Raw genomic sequence first — 21,551 nt, 5'->3', positions numbered from 1 at the left:
CACGAAAACGACAGAGAGTGGCGCGCGTTTAACGCCTCCGACCGTTCGACGAGCTCTAGCGCGAAACGAAGCCACCGCGTTCCGCTACGGGGGACTGTCACACTATTTCGGGACCGTGATCCAAAGTGCACGAGATACGCGGAGAGCATAAATAAATATACGCGCGTGTGCTGGCCCCGTCAGAAGTCGCTGGGGACCGTCATTCGTCTGTGATTCTGTGATTTCTTCGGTCGTATGTGTGTCGGCGCAGCGCGGCGGTGTTTGTTTTTTTTTTCTTCCTCTTGACAGTGTATAACCCGGCCGGTGGTGTATATACTTCTCCTGTTCCGTTTTTTCGCCGTTAGTCGTCATCACGTTGGCGAAAGAGAAGCGGCTGCGGGATAGCTCGGTAGTAGTGAGAAAGGAAAAATATACCAGGCAGAGTTATAGAAGAGGCTGCGGTGGAAAAAGAGGAGGAGGAGGCGGTGGTGGAAAGAGAAAAAAGAAGAGAAGACGAAGAAGAGGAGGAAGGAGGGAGGGAGGCGGCGGCGGTGGTGGTGGTGGTGGAACACATTGCCGTTTGGGTGGGGGGAGGAGGAGGGGAAAGTGGCGTCCAGCGTGTGGTGGTGTGACGGTGTCGCGTCAGGCACCGATTCCATATATTTCTCATTTTCCGCGCGGCTACGTTGAAAAGTACTGGCCCCCAAATGCGCGTACCGCAAATCCTGTTTCATGTTCATGTTCTGGAGCAAACGGACGGCGCTCACTAGACGTCTCCTAAAGGCCAAGGTCCGTGGAGAGCATGAAACCGAGTGTGAAGCTCAAGAGGATTCGTCACGTATTCATCGCGCAAACAACACGAGCGGCACCGACAACGACACGAGCAACGTGACGGCAACGACGGGCCAAACAACCAGAGGAGCGCGTGGAGCGTCGTCAGGAGGTGCAGTTGGCGGCTGCGGCGACGGCGGTAGTGTAGGAGGTGCGTGGCCAGGAGGGGGAGGGGGCGGCAGCTGCGGCGGCGGTGGTGGGGGAGGAGGGGTTGCAGGAGGAGGAGGTGGCGGCGGTGGTGTTCGTATCTCGTCGAATAGACTACACCCAGGTTGTTGCGGTGGTGATCAGAGCCAGGACGATGACGAGGATCCCGTTCGTTTGTTGAGGTGCAAGGAGCTACTGAAATCGCTGAAGGAAAATCAGCTAGAGATGTTGCTAACAGCTGTAGAAAGCTGCGGTGCCGATCTCGGCTCGTGCGTCCTCGTGTCCCGTCAGCAACACCAAATGGACGATTATTACGCCGAGCAGCATCAAGAAAATTATCGCCATCATCGGTATTATCGTAGTAGACATCATCGTTCTTCCTCGTTGGAGAACGACGACGATCAGAACTCTGAATCGGAGGACTCGTGCGCGTCGCCGGTAAGACCGGATCGATGCAGAGTGCCTGTACGAGGCTCGTTCGACAACTCGCTGATCGATCCTCACCTGCTCTGCTGCCAGATCTGGCGGTGGCCGGATCTCGCTCACTCGTCGGAGCTCAAGAGACTTCCTGTCTGTCATTCCGCTAAAGACCCTGTATACATATGCTGCAACCCTTACCACTGGAGCCGGCTCTGCAAACCCGGTAAGCGAAACCTTTTGCTATTCCTCTTTTTACACCCTTCTTCTTTTTACGGTCTGTCTGTCTGTCTCTCTCTCTCTCTCTCTCTCTCTCTCTCTCTCTCTCTCTCTCTCTCTCTCTCTCTCTCCGATTGCGAAAGATTAACCTCCGAGGCGGGATGGCTGTTTAAACAGTGATGACGGTTCGTTTCTAAACGCAAGTGTGTAGTAAAACACTACGTATTGCAGGTTTGAAAGTTGTACGGTGTAGATGGAACGAACTTGTTCGATACCTGTGCAAGTTCGTTTTATGGTTATTCTTTACGAGCTTCAATGCGGCGATTAGGTGAGAGGTTCGACGTGGAGTCAGAAATTGCTACTTTTGATGGTTCAGTTTGGGGTAATGTAGGAATCTAACTTTCTGTTAATGTTGTGTTAAAAATGAAAAAAAAAAATAATAGAGGGTAATGTTAATGTTTGTATTAGAAGTATAGAATTCAAAGTGGTTCGGTAGAAGAAAATATGTCGGAGTAAAATTTTTAATAGTGCATTATCGAATAATGTTAGCAGAGCTGTATCGTTTCAATGCACGTAATACACTATACTCATTCGAGTATAGCGGTCGATTTTTACAAACACTCGTAAATAAAAATAGAGATGACCTTATAATTCCGATAAGTTTGGGGCAGTTATTATGCTTTGAAAGTCGATAATTTAATTATAGAGATGAAATAATGCACTCGCTAATAGATTTCATTTGTTTTGATTCTTGCGCGCAGATTACGAACTGTCGTCATACCGGCGCTATTACTTTTACAGTAATGGTTTTCATTTCAATTTCAAATGAATATTTCTTGCAACTTCGATCGTCTTGCTGTCTTGTCTCACGAGAAGTGTACTAATTGGCGGCGATGAATACGGAATAAAACATGGAAAAAATGATAGGAGTAAAAAAGAAAAGGCGCAAAGTACACGCATAATTGAGCATTATACATTTTACAGTATTACATAGTTCACGTATTTTATTACGAGCGTTAAATATGTGTAAAATAATCCCGATGAAGTCTGCTTTCTCGTTTAGCTATCAATTGCTTTCCGACATTGATTACGCGATAAATTTAACGACGGAATGCGGAATAGCATTCACATTTAACGGAGAAATTTTAACGTAATAATACAGAAGTGTAATTTAAATACACGAAAGTAATAATTATTTATTTAAAAGCTGTATTTTTCGTATAACTAGCGTTAAAAATTAGAAATCACAGAAATTGTGAAAGTTACATACATTAGATGCACCAATAAAAGGAGTTAATTTAATTTATCGAAGTTAAAAGAGGATTTTGGTTGATGACAAAATTAAACGAAGGAGATCCCAAAGAATTTTCCCAATTTTTCTCAAATTGAAGAAAATCATTAATTGTTCAAACGATGAAATATTTTAATTCCTCCCTTTTTCACAAAAATTGTGAAAGTAATTATCATACAGTGATAGCTAATTATATTAATTGCACCAATGAAAAAAAAGTTCATTTCACTCGTTAAAGTTAAAAGAGAATTTTTGAAAATTAAACGAAGGAGATCCCAAAGAATTTTCCAAAATTTTCTCGAATCGAAGAAAATCGTTAATTCCCTAAATTTGTCGAAACGACAAAACCTCTGAATATTCCAAAACACCAACGAATTCCGCCGATATCGTTGCAACAAACAGTTATTCCACGTTGAAAGCGGAGAACAGTACGCCATTTGTTGCGATTGACAAACACACGGATGCCCGTTTAAACACTGAAAGCCATAATCGAGGCTGACTTTAAGCGCCGCTAAGATGACTCGAGAAATCAGGTGTCACCACCATAAATTCCACGAATAACAGATTTATGAAGTCATCCGTGTTATCCCCTGTTGAGGACGTCGTAAACATAGAATTCCAATAAATTAGCAGAGCCACGGGAAACAATGGCGCGTTATTGTCTGCGACAGCCAATTCGCAATTATATCGTAAATTGTCGGAGAACAGTGAATAAAACTGTTGCGAGTGTCGTGACAGCAAGCTGATTCTATGCCTTAGAATACCTGTACACGATCAAGAAGAACGTTGATGCAACCAACCCTCCTGTAACACGGTGAAAAAATTGCGAAAACCTTCCTGTAACACGTTTTGGTAAACTTGGACAATCTTTTTAACGCACTATTTCGGCTGAAATTAATGGGGAATTCCCCTTGCAGGGGAAGTTTTTTAAAATATCATTTTTAACGATTGTCCTTTTTCCCGCTTCTCTTTGCTTTCTGCAATGTTTTGGTTGCGTAGGAGACAAAAGTAAAAAAGTGGTCCAAAATAGGCAACTCTCCCCTATAACATAGTAATGGCGTTCTCTTTCCTTCTTCTTTATCAGCGATTCACAATGAAAACTAATTCATCAGACGGTTTCTTGTTAATAATTTCACACGTATTGATATAATTACTTAACTTTTGTGTAGACCAAAATATTCACGGTTGTTTCAAGCTTTAGTAGGAAATTCTTACTTTGAAAGCTATGTCCAAAAAATGGGGATTCCGAGCGACTTTACGATACTCTTACAGGACCATAAAAAATCGCCAAAAGAAAATATAGAAAAGGTTACCCGGGTACCTGTGTACCTACACAAGGGTTGATAAAGAAACTTTTGCCTCCCCTAATTTTTTTTCACTATCGTAGTTGGACAGTATTAATATTTCGGGCATACGAGCAACCCTCCTCTAAAACGGTACGAATTAACCGCGTTACAAGAGGGTTGCTTGCTCCAGGTCGATCATTGTCGGCGGTATCTCGAAACTCCGGCTAAGTTTCGTCGACAGGCGAAATAATTCAGTTACGTGAAAGGCGGAGAGCATTGTAACGGCAGCGTACCGCGGACCAAAAATGTTAATCGTCACCTGCGCTCAGCTCGCAGCTAACGAGCTCTCCCCGCAGCCTCGGGTCAATGTAGAACCGTAATTTATCACCGATAGCAACGAGGATTAGCCGATGTCCAGCTGGTCAGGTTTCTAAGTAAATGGGCAGTACAGGCGTCCGTGGACTGAATAAAGTCACCCAGGTGAATTGCGTTTGAATACGGGCTCTCCGGTGTTGCTCTCCTTCTAAAGTGAACTCTTGCATGCGCTCGCCCAACAAAAGGAACAAGAGCGGAATAGTGAATGGTATCGATACGTGTAAACGTTCTTGATTGCTCTCGCGGTGGCAGTCGCGACACGCTCTTCAAGTAATAAATTTTGATGAAAGCGGACGTTTTCCACCGCCATAGGAATTGCCGATGAAGCACGAGCTTTATGCCATGCCACCGTTGTGTGTGTCAGGCCGGCGGCGTCAATTGTACGGGAATGAGCGTGAAGAATCGTTGGACGGATTTATGCTGTTTCGAACAATCGGTGAAACGCGTTTTCTGGACAATTCGAAACGAATCGAGCGGAGGATACGAGAGGTGGAAGTATCGCGTTGGATTTGTGGATGTGCAAGGGCTACCGGTAAGGTTTCAGGGTTATCGAATCCTTTGGGAGACGATAATTGGCCTTCGAGTGTAATTCAATTATATCCTAATAAGAGTTTGTTATAATGCGATAGATCTAGGACGCAGATGGCATTGTCCCTTAGGAGTGGGTAGCGGTGCTCCAGAATCGTAATGGCTAGTTGAGTATCAAAATGGGTGATCAAATATCTCTTCTAATAGTGTTAATAGTCTTGTAAAGAGGCTTACTAGTTGTTCCTTAAATGATTGGTGTCTCGGCATAAGTTACGAATATTTCTTTAACGGAGGGTTCGCTACTTTCGAAGCTGTTCTCATCTTGAAATTCTTGCAATCGTTTATTATTAGGAAATTTTTTAAAAATTTTTTCCCATTTTATTGTTGAGTTGAATTTTCTAAATTGCCTAAAAATGTGACTTTTAATATCTTAACGAGCAGTAAAATTATTTAAATAAATTTCCATCGAACTTCTAATTATATGGAACAAAGAGTATTAAAAATTTCATTGGAATATTAAAAAAGTCTATTAATTGCCAGACTGTGTATCTTTAATTCAACATTCAACTTGCTACTTGGAAGTGATCAAAGTGCTGAGAAAAAATATGCTTAAACGATTGAGTTGTCATATTAGGATCGAAGTGGTACCAGTCAGTCTTTTTCCTTTTGAAATAGAATGGTTATGTAGCAGGTAGGCAGTACCTGTTGTCCCATCACGTGAATGACACCTTTTACAGCTTTGAATGGTGTTCCATGGTAAACCCATAGCAGGTACAATTATCTTTCCAATCGAAGGTTACCAAGACCCGTCAATTCTATTTCAACCACTTTCCTTTCAGGATTTACGACACCTCCTTTGGGAAAATATCCATTCATCGGCTGTTAAGCTTAGAATTTAGAGTCGTATAAATATTCCTACTTTTCCTTTTCTTCCATAAAGATAAATGGCAAATCTATCGCTGTCTAACGTGTTTATCGAAATTACAATAATAACTAATAAATCGATCCAAATTTTCGCTAATTAAATTATCAGAATTTCTCAGAAAATCTTGAAAAGAAAAATGTCAAAATTCATTCAGGTTAATTTTTCGAAAGAAAATTTCATTTGCCTGGAGAAATTCAGTTACAGCTGTTGCACCGTTCGTTTATTCGCATTTCTACTTGCTATCTCTCCGATACAGAAACCGAGAAATCAAATTGCAGATAAGAATTGCAAAATTGCGTTCGGTACATGACTTCTCGTTACTCGCTACAGCCATAAAATTTATTAATTTCATAGTCTTGTCGTACCGTCTGTCTCTTGGCGACATGAATTTAACCACAAAAAACTGTCGCGTCCTATCGACAGAAAGACGGAGCGAGGGGAGAGAGAGTGAATGAGAGACGCCAGCGAAACGCGACTTTACGTAACTCCGACGATCATTTAACTCGATGCTGCTCAACTTTTCTGGAGTATAGGTCGCGAAAAATAGACGCGAAGTTAATGCTCTGGATGTGTGAGACGCTCGAGGAATACGACGATAGAAATAATTAGCTCCTTATATGGCGGCGCTTTGATTTTCGAATATTTGTCTTATTTCAGCGATAAGAAGATGCATAAATAAAAGATAATTTTGCAGTTAGCGATAGCTGGAAAATAATGCGGTAATTATGTGTTACACGATTAATCTAGCGTATAAGAGTCTAAAGTCTGTTAATGTAAGGAAAGGTGACATCATTGGTGTAATCGTAAAAATATTTGCATTTGTAACAGCAATTATAATTACTCCTATTTTCCCTGTACATCTTCAATTTTTTTTTACTAGTCAAAATGAATTACTTTTTATACAAATTGCAAAAGTGTTATCAAAATCTTGATAAATCTCGATTAAAAATTTTCGGTCAATTTCAATTTTAAACAAATGTTTTCGCAGCGAAAAATTCTTGGCGTATATTCGCCTTTTTCAGGAATTTATAACCGACGTATAATGGGTGTGCATATTTGAATCTAAATCCAGTTTTCGCAATCGGTATGTACTGCTACATCACCGACACGTCGTTTAGTAGAATTAGCGTGAAATATTAGACAGCATATTTTCTCACGAAAGTAATTCGAGGTAGACTCTATTTATATTAAAATCATGTACTCGCGATTTTATTTATAATACGGCGCCCGTATATTTAATGCGCTCTAAATATCGTTTTGACGCGCCGCACTATCCTCGAGCATGTGTGTGTGTGCCGATGAAAAAAAAAAGAAGGAAAAAACGGGTGGGGGGGAGAAACTCGGTGAAAACGTGATGGCGGGCATGCGCTTATTAAATAAGAAATCTATTTGTCACTTATCTGAATGAAATCGACGTAGGCTGATATATAGTTATGCGGCAGTAGCAGCGTGGCGAGAGCGCGCCAGAAGAGAGAGGAAAAAAAAAGAAGAAAAAAGGCGCTCTGAAAAGATTGTCGGTGACATTTAGGCGTGAAGCAATAGAAAAGATATGGACACAGCGGCGACAGCGATAAATTGTCTCCGCGATATTGGACAAATGATCATAGGAGCATTACTCTAATCGTTTCTATGGGACCGCCTTCTATACCGACGGAGTACCTAGGAGGGAAACTCGTAAACCAATATCAACCCGGTACGTTAAGCAACATTAATATAAGGAGCGTGAAAACGGTGCCGGTGCCCAATCTCGCGACGTACGTCGATTCGTCACAGTTCGCCGCGCGCCGTTATGCGATCTATCGATAATCATACGGGCGCCGGAAAATCGGCGCGCGAGGTAAACACCGGTTGGCGCATGGCGGTTCAATTTCCTATTAATAAACGTCGACGAGACGACGACAACGACGGCGAACACGCGCGCGAGCGAGCGAGGCGTAGTCAACGGCGGCGGCGAATCGCGACGGAGATTCGGCGAAACGAAAATCTCCATATAGGAAAATAACGAAATCATTCGGATTCCACGTTGAGGTTTCCACGTCTAATAATAGCGGCGGGCCGCTCGCGCCAGCGCGCTCTTCTCGAGTACACGCGTTACACACAGATAGACGAAGGAGGCTGACGACGACGCATTTGGGGAAAGAGAATGAGAAATAACGCGAGAAGAATGTCGGCCGTGGAACGACCGAATAGACGTATCAAGAGAGAGAACAAGAGAGAAAGAGAGCGAGTTGAAGGATTGGCAACGGGGGGGCGGATGGTTGGTGGTGGAGCGGCGGTGGCGGCAAAGGAGGATCCAAGAAAGGCATGCGTGGAAAAGAGAAATAAAAAGAGAGCGAGAAACACAGGGAGGAAAGAAACGCGAAGAAAGAACCTATGGGACAGACTGTCAAGACCTGTAGCACAGAGTGTTTCTGGCTGCAGGGGGTGGGGTGGACGAAGAAAACGCCGCCGACCGGCATTTACCAATAGCCGCACAATCAAAGTTATGGCCAGAAGGAAATGAATCTAAAAATAAAACGTATATTGGGCGAGTCGCGGCCTGCCAAGAAAGAAGGAAGAGAACAAGAGAAGAGGGAGAAACTGAGGAGAAATAGAAGAGAGAGAAGAGAAAGACGAGCCAGGGAAAGAAGGGATGAGAGAGAGAGAGAGAGAAGAGAGAGAAAAGAAAGATCAAACCGAATGATACGACAGGGACGGGAAGGAGAAGTGGTCTGAGGACGGGGCGCCGTGAACATGTGCGGTTTCGTCGGGCAGAGGGGTGCGGGAACCGCGTGGGGAAAGGGGGGAGCGCATTGGCGCGGGAGAGACGGGACAGTCGAACGTCTATTGGTGGGGGATGATGTGAATGGTGGGGGTAGCGAGCGGTAAGCGGTCGGGGAGGGGGAGAGCAGCCCGGCGCCGCTGCGTGTCATTGCTGGCGCCAGCTAATTGTCGAGGCCAGTCGGCATTAGCCGACGAGCTGACCGAACCGAGCCGAGCTGAGCACCGCGAACGCAACGCACCACACCGTACCGGCTTCTCCTCGGATGTATTTGCTCGAGTTTTCCTTTAACGCTATGTGGTACCATTTTAAAAGACCGAAGGGCTGTTTCTGGGAAAAGGAGAGAATTGTCTCGGTTGGTTGGAAGGGACGAGCTGCATCCACAGGTAGTTTTCAGGAAGCGATTCCAAGGGAGATTCGGCCAAGAGATCGTTCTATTGTTGGACAGGTTTTGAAATCGAGATAACAGGTTTCTTGATCTTTTTCAACGGAGAAAGTAGGGACACCGAGATTGGAGTTTTGGTCGCTGCTCTTTAGGGGAATAGCGTTGAAAAGATTGTGTGCATGAATTATGTTAGGGTACGAGTAGCTTGTTAGGTCATTTTTTCCCCTCCTTTTAATGGTTAAGAATGTGATTTCTAGAAGATACGTGGAAGTAACTTCAGATGTTACGTTACATTGCGTATATAGAAATGAAGTAACAACAGATTTACTGTGTTCAAGTATCGAGCATTGAAAATAACGAGGATTACGAAACGTTATGTGAAATGGATACAATTCGTTACTATTTGCATCGGCCAATGCAAACAAACTAACGTTGATAATACTTTCTAGTCAGCAAATATTATCGCATGCCTATTCGTATTTAATTAAAATTATGCAATACGAATTTTTTTGAGAAACGTGGAATGCAACGACGTTTCAACGTTCCCTGTTCAAACAAGACACTTCGGTGTCTGTCTCATCGAAAATGCAACGTAGAATAAATTCACTGCTCCTCTTTTCATATTACAATTATTCTTAAAAAAAGAAGCTAAATTACACATTTTTCAATCGTCAGAAAATGATTTAAAAATTTTTTGCGCGTTATTTAATTCGCTGTTAATTTCGACGAAGCCGATTTTGAAAATATGAACGTGCTTTAAACGCGAACACACGACCAGACAACGAAACTGGTTTGCCAAGGGAATTAAATTATTTATTAATGTCACGTGGATCGATGCTCGAAGTCATTAGGTTTTTGCGTTCTTGCTGTATTTCGTGAATATCTTGAACGGTATCTGAATACGATTTTCTATCGTAAACATTATCATCGAGCATTTTATAGCCGTTGAAACACGGTTATAGCGTTCGTCGACATTTATCGAAGGTGAATCGCATTCGCGGTGGCGCCTTGTTTTCGCAACACGACACAGACGGGTGTTGTTGTCTTTATCTGTTTTTGCGTTCGACAGCATTCGAATATTGTGTGTGACGCTGTTAATAATTCACTTGGACAAATCGATTATCATCAGACAGACTTGTGTGCCATTACGCAAATTGTCGCACTTACCTGCCCGAGTTTCTTATCGTCGGCGAGTTTATTTTGTATTTAGAATAATTTCCACGTCTTTTGCATTCCGACTCCGTTCCTTATTATCGTTCCACCGATGGCTAATTTGCATATTTCTTTGTTTCCACTTTATTTTCAAACATAAAGATAGAAACGTTTTGTCGGAAGAACGGCGACAATGTCGTTTAGAGTTTTATCCTCAATTTTGCCAGTTTGTCGTTCCTGTAATTCGGAAGACATTCTTTTCTTTTCTTTTTCTTTTTTTTTTTTTTCAATCGAATTATAACAAGACACGTCGCCGTTTAAATTCTACTTTAATATCTTGGTGTAAAAAAAATTGAAGTATCGATTTTAGGAAGTAATTTTTATTCAACGTTCGTGTTATGATTCTATTAATAACGGAAAATGTGCGACTACAATTTCAACACTTTGGCACTGTACTAATTTTTCGTAGGGACGTTAAAATTAATAGAGGAAGAGATTTTATTTCAGGAAAGTGAAGTGGTAATTTGTTCGAAGTAAATGACAGTTTTGCTAACATTTTGTAAATAGTTTTCTTTGCACGTTTCGTTGGAAGGTTATTTTAAATACTTGTTACATAATTTTCGTATAACGAAATATCAGAGAATACTGTAAATTGATTGTGAAACTGTACGTTCAACTTTCTTGCACTTTATCTATGACGTATTCAAAGCACAGTGCATAATGCCCGAGACAAATTGCTATATCAGATGCAACACTGAAAGAACGCTCATTTTACTGACTATTCTAGGTCATTCTAACCTTATGCTACCCATGTGTCTAGGTCATTTTAATCTCATTCTACTAGTTAAGCAGCAGCCTTATATCATATTACATTGTCATTTTTAAGACTTCATGCATGAAATTCGTGATTAACCAATTTAATAATTTCATCTTTTTAAATTTAAGCGAACGATTAACCCTCTGTAGGCAAACATATTTTTTCACACTCTGTAGGTAAACTAAATAGGTAGTTTCTGTCCAAGTCTAATTTTTTTACTGTTTTAAGCTTTCAGAATATCGGAAAAAATTCCTTATCGAAATCTGTGCCGTATTGCACAATTGCTCGTTAAGTCAATCTTTTTCAGAAAAAATATAAATTCGTTTCGAAGAAATACGGGAGTGAAATTTCACTTGGGTCGTTGAAAACACAGATTGCCGACAGATGGTTAATCGTGCTAATTGTAATCTAACATAGACACATTAAAATTACATTTGTCACCGTTTTTATTTCTCACTCCGTTCAATCACACCTCATAAATTGGCATCGAATCAAAACGGTACGGTAGATTTTAATTTTCATTCAAATTTCGTTGAAATTTCTTATCAGTAGAAGAGTGAAATTCCCTTCGTTCAGTTTTTCAATTTAAATTCAAAATTAATATAGATTTCATTGAAATTTCTTATCAAAGGAAGAGTGAAATTTCACTTGGGTTGTGAAAAACCCAAAGACCCAAGGATTATATCTCCTCAATTGGCATCGAGTCAAAACGGTACAGCAGATTTCAATTTTAATTCAAATTTCAGCTTTTCAGTTTCAACTCAAATTTAATACAAATTTCATTGAAATCTGTTACCAATGAAAGTGTGAAATTTCACTTGGGTCGTCAAAGACCCAAAGACCCAACGATTACATCTCCTCAATTGGCATCGACTCAAAACGCCACGAGATTTCAATTTTAACTCAAATTTAATATAAATTTCATCGCAACTCCTTATCAATGAAACATTGAAATTCCCTCCGTTCACCGTTTCCCTTTCATCTCAAATTTAACACAAATTCCATTAAAATCTGTTATCAACAGAGGAGCGAAAATTCTCCCCGTTACCATTCGAAATTTCAAAGTCACCGTGCTACCGTAGGGAGTTGAACCGAGGCTGGTACAGCACTGACGATCGAAGAACACGCAAACACTCGGTTTTCTGCACCGTTTGCATTGCAACCTGCTTGAATACGTAGCGGCCGTTGCCGCTACGGCTTAACCTACCATTCATACCTCGCGCGACCGTGCAAGGCGAGGCAATGGTAAGCAAGGTCATCGTGTTTTGGCAAAGTGGAAGAGCGCCGGCGCACGGTGCAGAATTTCAAATGGACCGAGTGAGTCAGAAATTTAATTTTAATTGATACGTCGCCTCGGTCTGGTGCCGCGTATGAGAGCCTCTTTGTTTTCGAATATTACGTGACATTAGAGGATGCGCGCGAGTTTCACGATACCTACGTACGAAAAGAAAGAAAGAAAAAAACAAAAACAGGAAGTATTTCAGAGAAATACTTTGGAAGCCTTAATTCGTGGAATATTGTATTCGTTCGTTCATGCCCGTGCTCTGTTTTTGTTACGTTTCGTTGTTAGGTTTTTCTGTGGGTTTTTGTTTTGACTTTGAGAAGTATATAAATGTTGCGTTTTGAATAGGTACGAACAGTTGTAGAGTGACTTTCGTGTTGGTAACGTAGATGCGAATTTTAAGAGTTATTTCGTTAATTCGGTAGTGATTAGTAATGTCTGATTACGTTGTGGTCTATTAAATATAAGGGAAAACATCGTTTCACGAGTAATTATGAATAATAGAGGGCTATTTGAATTTTCTTGCTCTCTTTTTTTTTTGGTAATTTGGGTCGTTTAAGAATTTTCTTTTGAAACGTCGGTTTTTCTTATTTAAGGAAGCTGAATTATTGCTTTTTATTCTTCGAGGTCGTAGTTGAATTACGATTAATAATAATGGAAAATTAGCAGTGAACGTAATTAAATATCAATTACGGTAAATTTTATTCAGACTCGAGGAATTGCAATAAATAACAGTATTGATCAATATTGAATAGTAATATAAATATTAAACACATACGAGTGGTTCATTTAACACGAAATGAGTTTAATTATAAAATCGCATAAATTGATCGAATTTTTTAAAGGAGTATCCAGAACAGCAAGAATTATAATTAAATGCTATAATATTGTGTTATTTTAATATTTAAATAGTTCGAGGTTGAACGAACCTTTCGTAAATATGTATAAAATAAGCAGAATGACAGAAGTTGAATTTCAGTTGGTTTAGAAGTGAAGATTGAGACAATCGCGGCAGAAAATTCGCGTGTAGGCGCCACTGTCAGCCATTATGTGTCTTTTACATGAATATTAGCTGTTGCTATTCAGGAATTTTGGCGTAAAATACGTTTTGCCGTTTGTTACAAATGCATAGATCAGATTGCATTTTCTTATACGATAAATTTTCAAATTTACCGTCGCCTAACTTAAGATTGCGAATTTAGGTACGGCGCGAAATAAAGTTTAATACAAGTAGTAAATTACTAGCAATAGAAACACAGTTTCTACTACATCACCTTCAATCTCAATAATTCTCTCTTTAAATTTTTTCACTTGTCACTTTATCCCAGTCTGCTTTTTTAATTCGTTAATTTCATTAGCCGTCGTTCTGTTATTTACTCGTTTGCACCTGTGAAATATTCAAATCGATTTGCTCCAAATACTTTCACACCTTTCAGAACATAATACAGATGCACTCCATATTACTGTTACTGTTTTCAATTGATTAAATTAAATTTAACACAAGTTAAATTAAACGAACTTTATTTCATTAAATTTTGCACAGTTTCAAAATTTTGTTCAAAGATGTACCATCGAAATTTTCTTAATCGTGCGCTTTATCAGTAACCATTGTCGCCACACTTTCGTTTGAATTCAATTTAATTTTTCATTCCCTTTTGTTTCAACTTGCGATTGAACATAATTTCCAATTTCATGGAATTCTTTATCACACATTTTCTCTTTGTTTCCGTTTTTCTCACCTTTCGATAAAACACTCAGTTTCTAACTTAATTCAATTTTTCATCTTTCACGTTCTTCTTGTTTACAACTACGTCTACGTCATTTCACACACAATTGCAAGCACACCCACAGAAAAAAAAAAGAAACATAAATAACACGCAAACTCCACTTGACAATCGTTCCCAGTAACGTAATTACAAAGCGACGCGTCAGCAGCCCTGTTCACCTAATAAATGAATACCATTAATACAAATTCGTGACGGATCGGATCCTTTGGAAGGTAAAAAAAGGCCTCGTTAACCCAGTTGTCGATATTCGCAAGCGTGGCCTTGCTGCGCCTAATCGTATTGCAGATTTCGTCGCGTTCCTTGAGAATCACGCGGGCAGACGCGACACTGTGGCATCTGATTCGGTTAGGCGCCGCGTCTGCTCGGTTACCTTGACGGTCGCGATTTTATTCGCGGGAGCCACCGTTTGTCCTCTATGCTTTCAGGCCGATACGTAAAAGGACGAAAAACGACGTACCGGTTTCGCTCTGGCCACAGAAGAGAGCCGGTGTGTGCCAATAATAGAATCGTCCGCTTTTGGAGTCCGGCTTCTAACGGGCGCCAGGCCTGTTTCGTTCAGCCCGCTGCACAGATTTTCTCTATCTCTCCCTGTCTCTCCCGTTAATTCCGTTTAATCGAAACGTAGGGGAGCCTTGAGAGTTCTACGAGCGGTTTTCTGATCTCTCGTATTCTCGCGAACGGCCGTCGCCGCCGCGAATCCGTTTTGGATTAAAGCGGAATCGGGGCGCGAGCCTAACAAGATTCCCACGAAAATAGATTGATCGTCGCTGGCGCCGTTAATGAATGTGTGTTCCTTTCCTTTTAGCGACGCGCGTTTTCTCTGTCGCCTGGTTAGACGAACGATTACGGAATAGAAGGAATTGATAGCATACCGTTCCAGGTATCCTGATTCTTTTCGGTTCGTTTCACCGTAGTAGGTAGGCACGCTGACACGGAGAATAGTGTCCCCGAGGGATTTTTTTTTCGTATTTGCACTTTCAGAATAAATGTGTGCTAATTCATTTTTATTTGGGTTTTTAAAGTAAAGAATTTTTACAATTTTACAATGTGAATACTGGTAGTAAGAGAAATGCAGATATTGTGCTTGTGACATGAAATGCAGTGTGTTTTGTATTTTCACTTTCAAGATAAATGTGCGCTAATTCAGTTTTATTTGGGATTTTAAGGTAAACAATTTTTACAATTTTCCAATGTTAATAGAGTTAGTAAAAACAAGTGCAAATATTATTTTTGCGATATGAGATGCGGTGTGTTCTATGAAAGATTAATGTAGTATTCTAGGGTTAAGAGGTCATTCCAGTGTGGCAATTTTCTGATAGGTACAGTAACGCTTTGGATTGCACTGGTGCCATTCATAATATGCGCCATAACTTCATTCAAGTTGTATTTATATTAAAATGAAGCAAAATAACCAAGGAAATAAGAATAAATAAATTTTCAGAATAAAACTTTTCGGTTTTAAAAATTTCATTGCAGAAGTGTCTTTGTGTAAGAAAATCCTCAGACTGCGAAGGATTATGATAACCATTCGAAGTACTAAAATTCATATTTTTTGCGGGTTAGTCTGGTGTGATACCCAAAAAATTGAGCTATTTTCAATTATTGTGTTTCTAGAAGTATCGAAATTCTTGTGTAAACTAATATTTAAACTATTAAAATTAATGTTTCTTTACTGGTTAGCCTGGCGTGGTACCCAAAAAATTGACCAATTTTCAGTAAATATGAAGTATAATAGTACAAAACTGTTTATGATATATTAAGATACTCGTATAGAATATAAAATAATATTCAAAGTGTCGAGAAGGTATATAACAGTAAATTGAACAACGACATCTACCAGTACAGTTAGGCCAAACCAATGTTTTGGAACAGACCTTCTCGACATTTCACGATACAAGTCGCAGTCGTATACGAGAAATCGTACAGGAAGGACGCTAAGCTAAACATCAAACAACTGCGTGCAAACTTGGTTTAGGTATAATAACTTCCTATTGTAATTAAAATACAGCTATAGAAAATACTCCACGCATAAATTAACCACAGCACAAAGTACCACAATTAATTAACGCTTATTAATGTCGTTTTTGCGAGTTAATTCGGTGTGTTTTGAGACACCAAACGCTATAATTCTCATTTTATTTACAAAGTTCAATTTTTCTTTACGTTACATTTACTTAATTGAAGTACTTTACTACTTCTTAGAATATACATCGCGATTCTGTGTATTTAGGATAAGAAACGTTGGTTTAATTCGAGAATTTTTCGAGCAAATTCCACCGTGCTAATCTCACATTCGTCTCTTCTCTCGTTTCAGAGTCGCCGCCACCCCCATACTGCCATTTTCCCGACAGACTGAGACCCGAAGGTGAGTGTCTTCTTCTTTCACATTTTAATCGCATACGGTTGTGTATTTGCGGGCACATTCTGTTCTTGTCTGTACGTGGACACATGGAATGTAGCCACGCAATCGTTGGAGCGATAACTCATGTTTATTACTCGCGAACGTTTCGCATGCGAGTCGCGGAGATCGTCCTTTAACGCGTGTCACATCTCATGACCTAGCTCAAAACAAAAATTGTACGACGAACGTATCAAGGAAACACTGTTTACTATGTCTGAATTGGAATTGTGAATGCCGTGTAAAATTTTAAAATAGAGATTATGCAAATGTGGAAATTAACTTTTCACGTGAATTCGGTTGGAAAGGATCGATTAACGTGCAATTTTTGGATAATAGAGATTAAGTGAATATGGAGATTAATTTTTCACGTGAGTTCGTTTGGAAAAGGCGAGTTAACGTAGAATTTTTGCACGATTTAGAATTTTTTAGATGGTAGAGATTAAATAAATATGAATATTAATTTGGAACGGATTAGTTAACGCAAAATTTTTGCACGATTTAAAATTTTTTAGATAACAGAGATTAAATAGATATGGAAATTGATTTTTGACACGAATTCGTTTAGAAAGGATTTATTAATGCAAAATTTTACACAATTTCAACATTTTTAGATAATAGAGATTAATTTGGAAAGGATCAGTTAACGTAAAATTTTACACAATTTCAAAATTTTTAAATAGAGATCAAATAAATATGGGAATTAATTTTTGACACGAATTAATTTAGAAAGGATCAATTGACGTAAAATTTTATTCAATTTCAAAATTGTTAGATAACAGAGATTAAATAAACATGGAAATTAATTATTCACATAAATTCGTTTGGAACTTCTCTTGAATAAATTCTCTTGCAACGCGTGAAATATTTTATTTACGAGTTTATAATCATTCTAGCACGATAAAACGAATCGAAATCGTAGAATTGAACAAGTGTGTTAATGTAAAATTTTACACAATTTCAAAATTGTTAGATAACAGATTAAATAAACATGGAAATTAATTATTCACATAAATTCGTTTGGAACTTCTCTTGAATAAATTCTCTTGCAACGCGTGAAATATTTTATTTACGAGTTTATAATCATTCTAGCACGATAAAACGAATCGAAATCGTAGAATTGAACAAGTGTAGCGTTGTTTTGGGCTTGAGGTAAGATGCATTTGTAAATCAGTGTGACCAAGTACTATAAACAAATTCAGAGGGTGGAAAATTTGGTTATTGGATTTGAAACTGAACGCTTAAGACAAACTAATTAGCATTTATCCATTTACTCTTTTATCTAACACGTTCAAATTTTAGAAGACACGTAAAAATAACAATTTCATTATGCTCAGTTCTATTGAAATTATCGTTTGACAATTGTAATTTAATCCTCTTTACCTGGAAACACGCGATCGGTATAATCTTTTCTGCAATATTTACAATTTAAATTGCCGCAAAGGAGTTACAGTTAATTAGCATGTTGAAACACAAGAGCGACACACCCAGGTTAAAAGAAAAGGAAGCATAAGTAATCAGTTTTAACCATTTCAACACTCGACTGACTCGAACTCGAAAAATTCGATATATTTCAATTTTATCCACATTAGTGCTACATTACGCTATTTTTAATCGACCGCCAATCGATAAGCGCTGGAAGTAAGAAGTCGATTAAAAGATTTCCGGTCACTAATCACCAGCAGCAAAAACCACCTAATAGACTTCCGGGCAGCGAAGTGTTAACAAAAACTCAGCGTCGGTAGCTCTTTACTCTGGAAATATTCATTCTGACTAAGATACTTACGTGTTCTCGATCTGGAATTCTTCTAAATCCTTGTACACTTTTTCCCATATCGCAAGTACGTCCAAGCAAGAAACTCGTGTCACTATATTAACCATTCTAAGTAGGGTTGCCATATTTTTTCGTCGCTAAACCAAGACAAATGCGAAGAAAAAGGGACAGAAAGAAAATTTGAAAAAAAAAAGTGTAACCTTTGTTATAATAAGATAGTAATTAAGAGTATAGTAAGAATTTACTTAGGAGCCAAGTCATATTTTTCTGTAGATAAAACTCTCTTAGGAAATGTTCTAGTATTTTTAATTTATTCGTAGAATTTCGTACATCTTAGAGCTCTTTAAAAATTAAAAAGTGAGAAAATCGGGACGTAAAGTATAATTACAAATTCGCGTTAGAAGATGAATTAAAGGGCGATTGTTCGAAAACTTGAATTCTCGAGGTACAGTGGTAATTAACGCGGACGACAACCAGCTACGATTTTCCATTTTCATTCACGATCGATCCGTGTTGCACACGTGAAAAGATCATCTTATAACTCGAACGGACGTGTTGTAAGTCGATCTTATTGATTGCGACGAACCATATGGCTATAGGTTTCAGGGTATCGCCGTTTCCGCGGTCGACGTAGACCTGCCAGCAAACACTGATCTAGTTGATGGAAGCCAATCGGTCTTATCGTGCTTGTATCGCGAAAATTATAAGGCTGTACATACTTTAATTTGTATCGCAGACTCCGATTGCAAAAATATTTCATTTACACGCTCACGTTTCTCTTTTTATTCGAATTTTCACCGTTTCAGTCGTTCGACGTTAGTCATTTGGTTATGAAATCAATTGTCAGTTTGCGTTACACAGACTAAGATTGCAAAAATATTTCATTTACATGCTCACGTTTTTTTTTTTTATTTAAATTTTCAACGCTTTAGTCGTTTGATTGTAAAATCAATTTTTAGTTTGCGTTACACAGGCTAAGATTGCAAAAACGTTCGATTTACATAGTGAAATCTTTTTATTTAAATTTTCACCATTTTAGTCGTTTGACGTTACTTAGCAGGCTTGCTAATTTACGAAGATATTATGCTTTTCTGTTTACTGGCTTTCGTAATAAATTATCGAACTTAGAGCGCAGGAACTTTTGTCACATATTGTATTAGTATGTGTTTCGCGAAAGACTTGCTATCATTGTTGAAGAAAGCATTTATCGAGCACGCGACAGTGAGTGATATTTCGAACCTTCCAGAACTTACAAGAAATGTAAAAAATTCACGTTGAATTCACATTGAGCGAGGTTAATAGCGGAGTAAAGTTTTCAATCGAAAATCAAATTTTCATCAATGAAAATCAATTTTTTCCAATTACACTTCATATACCGACACACTGCCAATTGATTAGATAGATTTACTATTTTCTACCGAATGGAATTTCGTTCTCATACAGGTATGATCCTGATAAATTTTGTTCCATAAGTGTTTTCAATATTTTTCCATAATATTATCAAGTATAATGAACCATCGTTCAATGTTTCATTATTAATTTTTCCAACACAGGCTTTTTTACCAATTTTCTATAAACCTTGTCGGCAGTCTTAAAGATCTATTCAACTACAAATCGTTCTCCTGATAATATATTAAAATTCGAAACGAATATCGACAAATTAACAGTTCTAAATAAAATTCCAAACGAACATTAAAATAAAATTCAAAACGAATATTCACCCAATTAACAGTTCTTAAAAATAAAACTTCCATTAGGCGAAGAGAAAACCCTTAGATTCAACCCTCCAACAAAATAGGTACGCAGGAAAGTAGAATAAAGCGAGAAGAACGCGTACGTTCAGTCGGAAATGTTCATATCCGAAGAAATTTTTTCGTCTCGACCTGAAATTACGTTCCGTGCTATTTTTACAGCCACTTTTACAATGCTCGGTTCTGCGGCTGGTTTTGACTGGCTCGCTCCTTCTTTCTTCCTTTTCTCTTTTCGTGGCTGATCCTAAACTGGTTCTCGGGATCGATACGGGCACGGCTACACGCTGATCCTTTGGCCATCGACAGATTCGCCGAGGGAGAGACGCGTTCGTTCGATCTTTTCCTAGGTTGCGTAATAACGTTCGATATAGCGAAATCATCCTCGTTGTCCCTATCTCTTCGGGGAGATCGATGTCTCGCAGACGTCGCGACTTTCAATTAGAAGTCGAATACCGAACTTAGAAATCATTTCTGACGACGGAGTTGCGCAGATTAATCCGCTAACGCGGAAGTATTGAAAATTACTCCCGTTCGATCGTCACGTGACGCATATTAATGTTTTTCATATTTCATTACTCGCGATTTGTATGGAATTGTGCAGCTTTTGGGTATTTTTATCGTAAAGAAATTGTAATTTGGCGAAATGAAATTTAATCGAGAAGAATTCATTTTTTTTTTTTTCGTTGGGAAGCTATTTGTTTTTATTGCGAATTTTTATGGAATCGTTGGAAATTAGTAGATTTTTCCATTGAGATCGTACTGTTTACTGAAAGACTTCGATCCATCGTGGAAAATTCTGATGAAGTAATAGGTGGATTTAGTATTTTCGTATTACCTAGATAAGTACTTACGTAGATTTCCATGTAAGCTGCTTCGTTTCTAAGGATTCGAGTGGAGTTATTAATTCGATCACTTTTTAAGAAATTTAATAAAGTATAAATTCCATAAATTACGATTTTTATAGAATTATGCAGCTTTTCGTATTTTCATCGCGAACAATATAGAAATTGCCAATTTGGTTATCTAAGGATAGTGATATTCTGAAATAAAATTTAATTGCGACAAATTAATTTTCTTTCGTTTATTTTCGGTGAAACTGATTTTCACAATTTCCCTTAACTTCTTTTCATGAAAGCTATCTGCTGTTATCGTAAAACTAATTTTCACAATTTTCCTTAATTCCTTTTTATAAAAGCTACCTTCCTTTATTACGAAACGAATTTTCGCAGAACATCGTCTGTAATTAGCAGATTTTCCCCTTGAAATTATGCCGTTCCCCGAAGGACTCCGCGATCCACCGTGGAAAATTCTGACGAAGCAACATGTAGATTTCCCCTGTAAGATGCTTCAATTCCAAGGATTCGAACGCATCGTATGCCATTGTTTTCGAATGATTCTATTCAAACGATCGCGTTGAACTTCTTCCTTTTTTTTTTTTTTTTTTTT

General features: G+C 38.8%; 1 protein-coding gene across 1 annotated transcript in view; it reads left to right on the top strand.

Annotated features, from left to right (window-relative positions):
- The first annotated feature begins 568 nt into the window (after nt 1-568).
- LOC108577582 (mothers against decapentaplegic homolog 7) overlaps nt 569-21,551 on the top strand; it is a 103,726-nt gene continuing 82,743 nt past the window's right edge. Inside the window, exons 1-3 of the mRNA XM_017940765.1 lie at nt 569-931; nt 974-1,600; nt 16,497-16,547. Of these exons, the coding sequence (XP_017796254.1) occupies nt 712-931; nt 974-1,600; nt 16,497-16,547 (898 nt within the window). The 5' untranslated portion in view covers nt 569-711. The remainder of the gene's footprint in view (nt 932-973; nt 1,601-16,496; nt 16,548-21,551) is intronic.

This window comes from Habropoda laboriosa, unplaced genomic scaffold (assembly GCF_001263275.1).
Source record: "Habropoda laboriosa isolate 0110345459 unplaced genomic scaffold, ASM126327v1 scaffold578, whole genome shotgun sequence".
Classification (NCBI taxonomy): Eukaryota; Metazoa; Arthropoda; class Insecta; order Hymenoptera; family Apidae; genus Habropoda; species Habropoda laboriosa.
Note: the sequence above shows the minus strand (reverse complement) of the source record. Positions and strands in the feature narration are given on the sequence as shown.